At 53.8% G+C, this 13,812-nt stretch overlaps 1 protein-coding gene across 1 annotated transcript; it reads right to left on the bottom strand.

Annotated features, from left to right (window-relative positions):
- Positions 1-81: 81 nt before the first annotated feature.
- Gmip (GEM interacting protein) lies at positions 82-13,239 on the bottom strand. Its single transcript, XM_015988929.3, has 21 exons — positions 12,945-13,239; positions 11,949-12,033; positions 11,094-11,181; positions 10,953-11,010; positions 10,529-10,654; positions 10,375-10,439; positions 10,176-10,283; positions 8,344-8,424; positions 8,080-8,250; positions 7,851-7,988; positions 7,391-7,587; positions 6,469-6,569; positions 6,308-6,397; positions 5,932-6,009; positions 5,697-5,851; positions 5,088-5,276; positions 4,860-4,997; positions 4,570-4,766; positions 3,906-4,290; positions 1,461-1,530; positions 82-1,351 (listed from the first exon to the last, which is right to left on the bottom strand). Exons 1-21 carry the CDS (start codon positions 13,222-13,224, stop codon positions 972-974), a joined length of 3,180 nt encoding a protein of 1,059 aa, XP_015844415.2. The 5' UTR covers positions 13,225-13,239; the 3' UTR covers positions 82-971.
- Between the last annotated feature and the right edge of the window lie 573 nt (positions 13,240-13,812).

Genomic DNA, 13,812 nt, shown 5'->3' with positions numbered 1-13,812 from the left:
ATCAGGTCAGTAATAAAGGGTAAAAGACACTGCTCCTACTGGTGACCTCATCTTTGTCAGCCTTCCCGACAAAGACAGATGTGCAAGAACATAACAGGATTTTTTTTATTTTTTATTTTTCGAGACAGAGTTTCTCTGTGGTTCTGGCTGTTCTGGAACTCACTCTACAGACCAGGCTGGCCTTGAACTCAGAGATCCTCCTGCCTCTGCCTCCTGAGTGCTGGAATTAAAGGCGTGCACCACCACTGAACAGTGGACTTTTTTTAAATTAAAATTTAATTTTATTTGTGCATGTGCCTGTTTATGTGTAGAGGTCAGACATTTTGCAGTAATTGGCTCCCTCCTTCCACCACGTGGGACTGGAAGATGCAGCTGAGATGGGTGAGGTTTTGCAGCAAGCACCGTTTGCTCAGCCGTCTCACCGCGGCAGGATACAGTTTGTTGTAAGAATCCTGACTTGGCCAGCACTTGGGAGGCAGAGTATTTCTGTGAGTTCTATAACAATCTGGTTAACATAGGGAGTTCCAGACCAGCCAGAGCTACATGAGGCAGTGTCTCAAAACAAAAACAAAACACTGACAGACCTAACAGAAGGTGACAGGGCTGAACTGCACCCACCCATTCACTCGGAATCTGTCAAGGAGGCAGCAGGGCCAGGAGCCATGATGATCAAAGCAGTCAGACATCTGTCTCAGAGGTCAGAGACTGGAGTAGACCCCAAGGACCTTTGGACCTGTATTGACCATTGAGTATTGATCCGGAATCACCTGTGCACCTCTTCTGGCAGGGCGATGTTGAAACAGCAACCAAGTGTTTTAGGATTTCCCCAAGATGGGTGGTCTTCCTTACTCAACTCTGGTAACCTCGTCTCTCCCCACACCCCACTGACTTGGTTTGGTCACCAGGTGGGGCAGGTAGGTAGATAGATAGTGCCGTCAACTCAGTCCTGGGTCCCACAGGATGGTAGGTGATCAGAGATGCTCCTCAGATTCCTCAGGCTCAGCATCAGCACAACAAGAGGTCCTGGACACAGACTCACTGTCCAGCTTGGAGAGCAGCCGGGCTGTCTCCTGGGTGATCTCAAAGTGCTTAGGCAGAGGGTTCCGGCGCAGGGGGCTGCCATCAGGGGAGGCAGCAGCAGGGCCCAGGCTTCGTCCCCTCAAACTACCTCTGTGCACTGTTGAGACAGTGACAGGAGTCTCCTCACACAGCTTGGAAGCTACCAGAGCCAAGCTGGACAGTTGATGAGTGACTGGTCGTACACCTCCCCGGGAATACTTCACTGGCTGGCGGCTGAAGTGGCCCCGCGATTGCGTTCCCAGGAGCGAGTCCTCAGGGTTGTGGGTGGACCCTGTGGAGTGATGAATGCTGAGCATGCCCAAGTTCTCACAAGGTACCCCCAGGAGTGACCTGTCAGCCAAGCAACCCTGGGGCAAAGAGAGAGCCCCCAGGACACTCACCTTCCCCTGCCCCATCTCTGGTGCTCTCCACCTCCTTCTCCTCCTTCTGCTCCCTCTGCAGAGTTGCAGTCTGAAGGAAGAAACCCAGAATGTGACCCCCACAGTAACCCCGTTTCGGGGTCTGTGGGGGTGGCTCAGCGGATCGGAGAGTTTGCTGTGCAAGCGTGGGGACGCAAGTCTGAACCAGTCCTTGTAAGAGGTCAGCATGGCTGGGAGCTCATGGGCGTGCCAGCCCTGCTGACATAGTTCGCTGCAAGTTCAGCGGGTGACCTTGTCTCAATACACAGTCTGTACACAGCCAGTGCTCGTCTGTTGCTCACACTCTAGTGCTCATGGCAGCTAGCAGAGCCATCTGGCTAACCTTCTTTTCCAGTGCTAGGAACCAAACCCTAACCGCACACACGCCAGACGAGCACTTTGCCACTGAGATTCATTTGCAGCCTGGTCCTTGCTTCCTTCCTGTTTCCCTCCTCATTACAGTACAGGACTGCACACAGCATGCATGCTCCCACCCCAAGGCCTTTGCACCCGCTGTTCCCACTGCCGGGTACACCCTTCCCCAGATTTTCCCATGCCTCTTTCCACCCCCATGCCACGCTAGTCTTTGCTCAAATCCACCTTTCCATAAGACTTGCCCATAGTATATTCCCTGCTACAAAGTCCTCTAGACCTCACCTTGGGGCATCCCTTATTCCATCCTCTTTTCTGCACAGGACCATGTAATGTTGCATATTTATTTTTGGTCTTTTTCCTCTTGGATCAGACACCAAGAGGAGGTCTTTGAATACCTATCTATTTCACTGGCAGATTTGAAATGGCTGGTGCTGACTGTGCTGGACAGCAGAGCTGGCCCAGCCATTTGGTCCACTACCCGCGTTTACCTCTGCAGCGGTACGAGTCAGACTGGAGTGAGAGGAAGAAATTTTAAAGGGGGAGGTGAAATGGGTCAGTGGGTAAAAGCACTAACTGAGCCATCCTGGTCAACAATCACAAAACCAAACACCGACACATGACTGGCAAGGTGGCTCTGGGTGAAGGCAACCGCCACCAGACCTGATGGTGAGTTTGATCTCCAGACCCTACTTGGAAGAAGGAAAGAACTGGTTCCTGCAAGTCTTCTTCTGACCTACGCCCATGTGCCCCTCCCACTAAATACATAAATACATCTTTTAAAAAAGCTGGATTTGGGGTGAACACCCATAACCCCAGTTCTTCTCTGGTGAGATGGGAGGCACCCGCTGGTCAGCCTGAAGTACAAAGCACTGCAGAAACGAGGCGGGAAAGAGGCTGGCTCTGAAACTTGTCCTCTGACCTCTACACACTAAGTCAATAAGTTTCCTTCCTTCTTCCTTCCTTCTTCCTTTCTTCCTTCCTCCCTTCCTTCCTTCCACTTCTCTCTCTTTCTTTCTTTGTTTTTTGAGACAGAGTTTCTCTATGTAACAGTCCTGACTATCCTGGAAACTCACTCTGTAGACCAGGCTGGCCTTGAACTCAGAGATTGCCTGCCAAATGCTGGGATTAAAGGTGCGTGCCACCATGACCCAGCCTAATAAGACCCTACCTCAAAATCAAATAAAACAATATAAATGAAAAGGCAAGTGTGTTAGGGCTGGAGAGATGGCTCAGTAGTTAAGAGCATTTCCAAGGATCCGAGTTCAATTCCCAGCAACCACATGGCAGCTCACAACTGTCTATAACTCCAGTTCCAGGGGATCTGACACCCTCACAGACATACGTGCAGACAAAAACACCAATGCACATTTAAAAAAAAGGCAAGTGTGTAATTAAACTCAAGGTCACCTTGGCTTGCAGCATGAGTTCAAGGCCAATCTGGCAAACTAAAGGAGGTTGAAGAGGTAAAGGCATCTGCCACCAAGCTTGGCAATTCCGATTTCCAGGACCTACATGCTAGAAGAGAACTGACTCTCCTAAGTTTTCTCTGACTTCCATGAGACCCCCACCTCCACAATAAATAAATAAAATGTAATAAAAGAAATTTGGGCTAGGGAGATGTTTCAATGTTAAAGGTACTTGCTGTCAGTTTAAGAACCTGAATTCCGTCCCCAGGACCCACGTGATAGAAGAGAAGGGCAGGCTGGCCTCTGGCCTTCATGCTCACGCCATGACTTGTGTGTGCCTACATCCTCTCTCTCTCTCTCTCTCTCTCCCTCTCCCTCTCCCTCTCCCTCTCCCTCTCCCTCTCCCTCTCCCTCTCCCTCTCCCTCTCCCTCTCTCTCTCTCTCTCTCTCTCTCTCTCTCTCTCTCTCTCTCTCTCTCTCTCCCAATAGATGCTTTTAAAAAATGCAAAAGAAATAAAAGTAAAGAGAGCTGGGAGTGTGACTTAGTGGTAAGCACACACCTAACACACACCAGGCCCTGGATTCAGTATCCAGTTGTGCAAAAGAAAAGGAGTTAAACACAGACAAGGCCCTTCCCACATCCTACCTCAGGAGGTGTGACCTCGGGACGCTGCTCCGGGGCACTGTGGTGTTCGGGGTCTGGGCTGGAGTCTGAGGCTATGGTCAGGGGCTGTGGGTCTTGGGCAAGTGGGGCTGGGTGCTGGGGACTGGGTTCGAGGGGCGCAAGAGCCAGGCCAGGGTCTTGGGTCAGGGGCTCAGAGGCCAGAGGGAGCTCATCCATTCCAAAGATCTGCTCATAGTGCACAACGAGGAACTCAACAAGCTGAGCCTGGTGACTGGAGTCCAGCAGACAGGCCATGGGACTGGCACTGGGGGCCCTGGGTCCATCTGGTGGCCGCAGCAGCGTAGGCCCAAACACAATCCCCAAGTTGTTGGCAGACATCTTGTTTTCTTCAAACCGAGCTGCCACCCTGAGGATGGTGTGGGGAGAAGGGTCAAGCAGGGAGTTGGAGGAGAAGGGTAGGACCTGTGGGCTAGCCTGGTGACTTGGCCAGGCCACAGGAAGTAGTCTTTGGTCACTGTTTTAGACTAGTTAGTTCACATGGATAGTATCAGGGTTAGGTGTGGGTATACAGGGTTCTGAGCTCAGAAGAAATATTAAAGGTTAGAGGTTAATAGGAGCCACACAGGTAAGCAGTTATGTGTCTAGGGAAAGGGCCATGATTCAAAGCTTAGGGACCCATGCACACCTGAACAGATGGGCCACCAGGTGCCGCAGGGTGCTGTAGTTAGAGTCGGGCAGCCGCCCCAGGAGGGTCTTCAGCGAGCGGATAACCTCAGGGCTGGGGCTGGGGGTCCCAGGGCTGTCCCCAGGGTCTGCATGCAGGGTCTTTGCCAGAGAGATGAAGGCGTCGTAGAAGTGGAAGGGGACCACGGGGTCAGTGAGCTGGTGGGGACAGGAGTGTGGGAGGGCTGATGAGGGTCCTGAGCCAGAGGCTGCATGGCTCCTGCCCACCACCTCAGGCCTGGAGCCACCTACCTCCTGAAGAAATCGCTTGAGGACACTGGTGATATCGTGAGGAGAGTTTCCGGACAGTTCAACCAGTGCTCGGCCGTTCTCGAAGGCCTGGCAGAGCCGTTCCACACGCACTCGGGACCCACTGACCCGGTAGATACCCTGCGGAGTAAGGGACACCTCGTTTGTGGTCTGGCCGTCAGTGGGCACACATCACTCGTGGCGACAATCCAGAATGAAGATGGCGCCTACCTGTAGGCCCAGGGCGCGGTGCTCTATCTCAGCTGTGCATCGGGTAATCACAAAGGGCACCTCCTCGGGGAAATCTCTGGGGAGTTGTAGGAAGTCAACCCCAAAGAGAGGCATCCGGGCTGGAAGCCGCCGATGTCCACAGAGGATGAGGAGGGTCTCCAGGCAGCGCTTGTGACAGGTCAAAAGGCACTGGGGGCAAGGTCACAGGGTTAGGAGTGAGCTGGGGTCAAGAAGGTCAGCAGGTCAGCAGGGATGAGAAGATCATCAAGAAAGCCAGGGAGTGGAGAGTGCTAAGAGATGTTAGACCTGACCAGTGAGATGGTCCAGCAGTTAAAGGTGCTTGCAGCCAAGCCTGATGGCGACAATCCCCAGGACTCACATGCAGGAGGAGACTTCACACACAGACCATGGCCCTTCACACACACACACACACACACACACACACACACACACACACACACACACACACACACGATAGATAAACAAACATCAAGATTGAGAGAGGTCATCAGACAAAGGCAGGCCCTAGAGCAAAAGGCTGCAGGGATCTGGGTCAGTGTGTTTGGTGGAAGTCAGCAGAGGTCATTAGGTCTCCAGTGCAGGCCACACCTCTTCACACTCTGTCCCGCTGACCATGAAGGCTTCACATTCTCTGCACTTGGCTGGGCCACGCAGCCGCCGTAGCCGGTGGGTCTGAGCGGCTGTGGACAGTGTCCACTTCCTGAAGGGGCTGCCTAGTCCGTTCTCCATCCCATCCCCCAGATCTGCAAGGAGGGAGGTCAGGGCTGTCAGACGCACCCACTTGTCCCTGTGAATCCACCTGCCCACATATGTTGAGTCTTACCAGGGTCTCGCTCCTCAAAGTCATCAGAGGACTCAGTGCCTGTAGATGACGCCTTCACAAGCCTCCGAGCGCCAGCACCTGGGGTCAGGGGGCACAGAGGTAGGATCATTATGGTGGTCATGGGGCAGGCTAGGTCTAAGGAGGCAGGTTTGGTTTTTAGGGCTTCCAAAAACACCCAGAGATATCCTTGAGAGAAAGGGTCAGAGACAAGAGGCTAAGTCCAGGAACGGGCCAGGCCCTTGTCTGGTGGCTAAGAGGGAACTTCCACCAAGACAGTGGGCCAGCACTCAAGGACCAGGAGTATGGGGCAGATCAGAGGCCAAAAGGTAGAGTGGAGATTAAAGGTTAGTTCTTAGCTAGGAGCTGGAACATTCACCTGGGCTGGAAGTAGGGGAATCCAGAGACTGGGATTCATGACCACCACCTACACTGTCCACATCACTGCCTGGAGTGGGGCCTGGCATCCCTGGGTGAGAATAGGTCAGTCAGGCTGGCCCAAGTCCAGGCCTTATACCCACCAGGCCCCCATGAACTTACCCTGGCTGCTGGTATCGTCCCAAGGGCCAGGCTCAGAGGAACCCTCCTCCAGCCTTGCATGTGGGGGCCCTGAAAGCTTCTTTTTTGTGTCCTGAGGGGAACTGGGAGAGAGAGATTTGAGGGCTTGGTCCCCAGGAAGATGGCCTGGGTGACAGCAAGTGGGCATATCATCTGGGTCCCAACTCCAAAGGTTTGCGAGCTCTGGTGTCCAGGGCCATCTTAGCCCCACCACCCGAAGACTGGGGTAATTCATCAAAAGTGCCCCACGATCCTGTAAGTACCCTAAAGAAAACCAGTGACCCATTTCAGAGCAAACAGCACAGGAGGGGGCTGGAGAGGTGGCCCAGGGGCTGTGAGTGCTCGGCCGCTGTTCCAGAGCCCAAGCTCAGTTCCCAGCACCCACATATGTGGCTCACAACTGCCCCTAAGTCCAGCTCCACAGGCTCTGATGGCCTCTTCTGGTCTCTAAGGGTACCCACACACAGGTGGCATATACACATACATCTAAATAGAAATAATTCTTTAAATAAAAAGACACTAAGTGAGTTCCAGGACAGCAAGAGCTACATAGAGAGACCCTGTTTCAAAAATATCCCAGGGCCTGCCAATAGTGGCACACGCCTTTAATCCCAGCACTCGGGAGGCAGAGGCAGGTGGATCTCTGTGAGTTGGAGGCCAACATGGTCTACAGAGGGAGTTCCAGGGCAGCCGGGGCTATGCGGACAAACCCTGTCTCAAACAAAACAAAACAAAAGTCCTGAAGACATTAAAGAATTGGGGACTAGTTGGGAGAGTAAGGGATTCAGCCGGGGTGGAAGGGAGCAAGAGAAGGCATCAGAGGTGAACATAAAGTATTTTATATACATATATTAAACCCGGCATTGGGCTTCTGGGCTCACTCCAGGCCCAGCCCTTGGCCCACCTGTGCACCACAGGCGTGAACTCCTGGAAGCAGAAGGCAGGAGATGGCGGTGGCGGGGCCCCAGGCTGCAGTGCCCGCACAAACTCCTGGTAGCGCTGGCCGGGCTCAAAGGGCGCACAGCACTCAGCCAGAGCAGAGAAGGCACGAGGTCCTCGCTCTGCCTGTGCCCCTCGCAGCTCAAACAGGCCCATCGTCACCTGCAAGGATGGAGATATGCACAATCAAAGAAGACTGGACCTGGATTGCTGGGGTATGGCGGGGCCTAACACTTGGCAATAAGCAAGGCCAGTTCGAGAACAGGGTCTGTCACTGGTAGGCTGTAAGGGGGTGTCATCAGGGTGTGGGGCCTGCACTAATGAAGGGTGTCCTGGGGCCTCAGAGATGGATTAGGGGCAGAGGAACGGAGTATTTATTTACTCAAGTGCGATGAACCAAGGGTGACCATGGGGGAGGACCTTACCCGCCTAAGCACTTCGTCTCCTTGCAACACCAGCTTGCGTACGTGTGACACTATCCGCTGCTTGGTGGTCTCCAGATCCTGCTGGCGCGCATTGGCCTCCCGAACACAGGCCTGGTATAGAGCCTCCGCCTCTTGTGCCTGGGGAAACCAAGGCAGAGACGGCTTAAGAGGACTGGAGTTGGGGAGAGGAAAGCAAGCAATGTTAGGGGTTCTGGGTCAGGGCCTCCACCTTGGCCTGTGCCTCCTCTCGGGAGCGCCGTCTGCGCTCCTGCTGCTTGCTGGATCCGGGAGACGCCTGGGGAGCGGGGTCCTCAGGGGACCCCTGGGAACGTGCCCACAGGTCTTCTCTGCGTTGAGTGTACTGGAGCTGGGCGCGCCGCAGAGCCTGCACTGCCTCATTCTTGGAGGCAATAAGAGGACCTTAATAAGGCCTCGGCCTGCGTCTGCAGAGCCGCCAGTCTCGGGTGCAGGGCCCACCTACGCGGGGCCTTACCATGCGCTTCTGCTCCTTCAGCCACTGCTCCTTGAATTCCTTCCTCCACTTTTCAATTTCCATCCTTTTGGCTGCTAGAGGCTGCAGAGTGGAGGATGGGGATGGAGAAGCAGCTTCAGTACTCCCCATTCGTTGTTTCCTGCCCCACCCCCACCCCCGGCGTGGGCTCTACCTTAGACATCACCACCCACACCTCGGACCCGAACCCGTTCTTGAATCTGCTGTTTCAACCAGGCCTGCTCTACCCGTGTACATGAGCAGGAAGTTGTGTGATCATCCCCTCTTCAGGGACATAGACATCCTGAGGTCTTATTCCTGAGAAATGCCATCCTGACACCCCTACTGGTGTGTTCTTTTCAATTAAAATTTTAAATTTTATTTTTATTATTTTAAAATGTGTGAATGCATGCAGGCTTGTGCACATGAGTGTGGGTGCCTATGGAGGCTAGAGGCATCAGATCCCCAGGGAGTTGTAGTTACAGGTGGTTGTGGACTCATGGTTGCTAGGAACTCAGTACCTCTTCAAGAGCAGTATGTGCTCTTAACCTTTGAGGCATCTCTCCAGCGCCCTTTGAAAATTTTACTTATTTATTTTGTGCTTACGTATGTGTGGGGACACATTCATGCCAGCATGTGTGAGGTCAGAAGGCAGTTTGTGGGAGTTGGTGTTTCTCCTCCCTCCAAATGGGCTGCAGGGACCGACTTAGAACGCCAGGCTTGGTGGCAAGCATCCTCACCTGCTGTGTCACCTCCACGGGTTCCCTCTTTGTTTTGTTTTTGTTTTTGTTTGCTACTGGGGATTTGAACCATGGCCTTGCATGTGTTAGCTAATTCTACTATTGTGCTATATCCCCAGCCCTTCTTTTTAAAAACCTATTGATTTATTGTTTGATTGTTCTTATGTGTATCTGATGTGTGTACGTGGGCGCACAGGCCATGGCATGTGTGTGGAGGGTAGAGCATAGCATCATGAAGTTGGAGCTCTCTTTCTACCTCTATGTGGGTTTCAGACAGGAACTCAGTCTTCAGCAGCAAGCACCTTTACCTTCTCAGCCATCACACTGGCCCTCACTGGCCCTGAAACCATTTTTTTTTTTTTTTTTTTGGTTTTTTGAGACAGGGTTTCTCTGTGTAGCTTGGCGCCTTTCCTGGATCTCGCTCTGTAGACCAGGCTGGCCTCGAACTCACAAAGATCCACCTGCCTCTGCCTCCCGAGTGCTGGGATTAAAGGCGTGCGCCACCACCGCCCGGCTCATTTTTTTTTTTTTTTTAAAAAGATGGGTCTTACTATGAGGCCTTGGCTGGCCACCATCTCAGCGATTCTTGCCTGCTTCAGTTTTCCCACTGTTGAAATTAAAGGTGTGCACCACTGTGCCAAGCTTGAAATCAGTATTTCTTTCTTGTTTTGTTTGTTCAAAACAGTCTCACATGTAGCTCAGGCTGTCCTAGAACTCACTATGTAGATCAGGCTGGTCTGGAACTCAGAGATCTACCTACCTTTGCCTCTCAAGTACTAGGATTAAAGGTGTGCACCACTATGCCCTATGAAACTGGCATTTCTAAGTTGAAAATTTTTAAAAATTGGGGCTGGAGATATAGTTCTGCTGGTAGAGACTTCCCTAGTATCCTCACATCATCCCTCCTCTCAAATGAAAGTACCATTGTGTGTGTGTGTGTGTGTGTGTGTGTGTGTGTGTGTGTGTTTTGCAGTCTCACAGGAATCTGGGTTTGAATCTCAGTGTAGGAACTTTGACAAGATCCTGAGCATCTCTGAGCTCCAGCTTCCTCCTGAGTGGCGCTTGCAGTGGTGGTGGTGGTGAGGATATGCTTACCTGGTGGTAATCTCTCTTCTGCTGGGCCAGCGTTTCCACGGCCAGGGATCCCAGGCTGAGGTCATGCTCCAGAAACAAGGTGTAGATGTACTGGAGTGGCATTTGGCTCTGGGGTGGAGTGCAGGGCTGGCTCAGGAACTGAACAGAGAGGGATGGAGGACCTGAGGGGAGGGGGCTGGGCTCTGGGTAGGGCTGGTACCTGCTGGAGAATGGCCACCTTGCCGGCCTCAGCGATCTTCATGACACTCTTAGCAAACTCGAGCTCTAAGGGGAGACGGTGGGGCTTGAGTCCTGCAGGCAGCTGAGGTTTGGGTCCTGCCTGCCATCAGGGGCTGAGCAGAAGGAAGCCTCACCATAGCTGGCTCTCTTGTCTGTCCAGGCCAGCAGCTCCTTGGCATATCGGCTCCATGTCTTGGCATACTCCAGGGCAGCATCCACACCGCCCTTTGTCCGAACGAGTCGCAAATCTAGTTCTTCCTCTGGGACACACAGGGAACCCCCTGAGCCCAGGCCTCCCGTGGAAGGAAGCCTTCCCTGCACTCCGAGACCAGACCCATGGTCTATGTTCCACACGTTCATGGGTCCCTAAATCCCTTTTGGGATCAGTCAGTACCATAATTTACAGGTTCTCTACTCAAAACTGGGGAATACTTTAGGACAGGGGCACTGTGGGCTCTGCCCTGTCCCCTGAACTTGGCACAGAACAGGGCTGTGATGCCTTGGTGAAGGAATGACCTCCTCTACCCACCCCCATCCTTGTCTGAAATCCTCCCCTACCTGTGAGGGGTCCAGGACCCTCTGGGGAGGGATCACTCCAACAGCTGGCTTCACTGCTCTGGGGTAAGAGGATTAGAAACAGCATTCAGGAGCAAGCAACCCAGGGGCTGGCCTCTTTGAGGACCCTGATCATGTCCCTACCTCCTCATTCACCACTGTGCCTGTGGCAGTCTTCTCAGGCTCCAGGTCTTCTCTGAGTACAAGGTCTCCAGCCGGGGGGTCGAAAGCCCTGGGGGTGGGGTGGGGAGTAGGAGGATGAGGATATGAGGAAGCCATTTCTGCCCAGACTGTCCTTTGTTGGGGAAGAGTTCTGGGGATGCTAGGACAGTTGAAGGAGAAAGGGGAGATATAGTCTTTGATATTATCTGTGAGTTAGAAGGTGTGATCTGAGGATTTAAGGGAGGCAGGTGAGGCTGTGGCTTGTTTGTTTTGAGACAGAAGCTCGTGTATCCAGGCAGGCCTTCAAATCACTGTGTCGGCCCGATTCTCTACCTCCACTTCGAAAGTGTGGGAATTACATGGATGCACCACCACCCTGGTTGGTTTGTGCAGTACTATCGATGGAAACCAGGCTTTGTGTATGCCAGACAAGCATTTTATCCATTGAACTCCTAACTCTCCTTTTCCCTTTTGTGATACAGGCAGGATGTTATGCACTTGACCTACTACTCAGCCACATCCCCAGGTGAGGTCTTTTCCTAAAAACAGGACGAGAAAGGGCTTGAAGGGCCTTAGGTAATTTAGGGGTTCACAGAGTGGGATTATAGCTATTTCAACCATTTTAATGGATCATGAGGTTGTGTGTGTGTGTGTGTGTGTGTGTGTGTCTCCGGACCACTTTTGAGATATACCCAAACACCTGTGTATCTAGAATGCCAGAAGGCACAGGTGTTTGGGAGGGTCCTATCTTAGGCTCAGGAGGTGGAAGTCAGTGTGTCCAGATGTGGGGCAGCAGATATGGAGCTTAGCTAGATTTGGTGACAGGCTCAGACTCACACGTTCCCCAATGATATCTCGAGATTGTCCAGGCTCTGGAAGATGTCACTGTACCTCCTCCTGCCCTCTGGAGCTGGGGTTAGCTCTGGGGGAGGGAAGTGTAAGAAAACATGAGCCAACCACTGTCTCCCTCCATCCACAGTGGTGGCAAAGCAATCTGCATGCACCTCAACCCCTCTCAAGCAGAGGTGGGAGAGAGAGAGAGAGAGAGAGAGAGAGAGAGAGAGAGAGAGAGAGAGAGAGAGAGAGAGAGAAAGAAAGAGACTTGAGTGAGTCTTAGCCTAAGACTCGTGTGGGACGAGACAAGTGGGCTTCCGTGGGGTCACTTTGGACTGGACAGATGGACCCAGGAAAAATCAGAGCAGCGGCTGCTCACAGTCACAGAGACACCCACACAGGCACGGGCACATAAGCAAAACAAGAAAACATATGCAGCTGACACACGAATGCCGAAATAGAGGACTGGCTTGACAATGGAGCCACATGGACCCCAGGGTAGACAGATGGAAACGCACGTGGGACGCACAGACACTTAGCCTGCGGCATAAACACACTGGAGTACGGCTGAAACCACGAGGGACAGGACTGAATGACAGTCGACACACACAGACAGCTGAAAACATAACCCAGACCTAGTCACAATTCTGCCGCCGCCCCCCTAGCCTGATGCCCCTGGGGCGCCCTGCAAGGATCCTGGCCGCGACACCCTGCCCCCATCCACCGTGTAATCAGAAGCAGAAGCGGCCACTTCCCCTTCCTGGGCCCCTTCCCCGAGGCATCCGGGGTGTCGGATCTGCAGGGCAATCGGAGGGCTGGGGGCTGGAGTCTCCTGTGTGTTTCGGGGGGTGGGGGTCTCCAAGGTACGCAGACCTCCCCTCGCCCTTCCCGTTCCAGTACTTCTTTCCCGGCTGTCAGGTAGCTCATGGGTAAGTGGGGCTCCCTGGGTTAGGCGCTGAGGAGCGGTGGAGGGAGGCCCCCCGGTCCCCACCCCCCTACCTGTCTCCGTAGCGTCCATGGCGGCCCGGGGGCAGGGGGTGGGGTGGTGAACGCGCAGCAGAGCCGATAGGGACAGGGCTGCGCGCCGCCCGGGACCAGCCCCGATTTCCTGCCTCCGCTGGCCCAGTGCTATCGCCCCGCCCCACCCCTGCCACGCCCCAAGATGACACGCCCCTCCCGGAAGCCGCCACCGGACTTCTGACCGGCTTCCAGTGCTCATCCCAGGCTCCCCGTAGCTGAGCCTCAGCGGACCAGGAGTCCCTTCGGTAGATTTGTGCATCACCCCAAAGCCTGGCAGTATTCCCTTCCAGCAAGCCTGGGTTTCCCGCCCCAGAACCCTGCCCCGCCCAGTGACTAGACCGAACTCCCGGCCCAGGCTTTTTAGATCCAGGGCGCCCCCTGTGAAGAACTGCTGTTATGAAGAGTGCCACAGAACCTGCCCAAGCACCCTGTGGCTTTCATGGGTCAGGTTCCCTTTTTTCGAGGGGGCGGAAAGAAAGACGTGTCTCACTATTTGGCCTGGCTGGCCTGAATTCCATGTGTAAACCAGGTTAGCCTCAAACTCAGGAGATCCCCCTGCCTCTGCCAGCTGAGAGCTGGGATTAAACATTTGGTTGGTCCAGGCTCTTGAGGCGGTTCCCTTCCAGCGCAGTCAATGTTCTCAGGGGCAGGCAGGAACACAAACACCTTGCACTGGGACCTCCAAGAACTGTCCCAGGCTCAGGAGTCCCCCACTTTCAAAGTAAGGGGACTACCCAGCGGTGGCTGACTGCGGGGACAGCCGCACAGCGGGCGAAGGGCACGACACTGGAAACCCGAGGCCTCCAGCTCCAGGCTGAATGCCCAGAGGGTGTCATTCTCACTCTCC

Source organism: Peromyscus maniculatus, chromosome 17 (genome assembly GCF_049852395.1).
Source record: "Peromyscus maniculatus bairdii isolate BWxNUB_F1_BW_parent chromosome 17, HU_Pman_BW_mat_3.1, whole genome shotgun sequence".
NCBI lineage: Eukaryota > Metazoa > Chordata > Mammalia > Rodentia > Cricetidae > Peromyscus > Peromyscus maniculatus.
This window is presented reverse-complemented; position numbering and strand designations above follow the sequence as displayed.

Coding starts and splice junctions, on each gene's coding strand:
- Gmip (XM_015988929.3), bottom strand. CDS start 13,224: ATGCACAAATCTACCGAAGGGACTCCTGGTCCGCTGAGGCTCAGCTAC. Junction 7,989..8,079: donor GAGAGGAGGCACAGGCCAAG/GTGGAGGCCCTG, acceptor TGGTTTCCCCAG/GCACAAGAGGCGGAGGCTCT. Junction 1,352..1,460: donor CAGAGATGGGGCAGGGGAAG/GTGAGTGTCCTG, acceptor ATCACTCCACAG/GGTCCACCCACAACCCTGAG.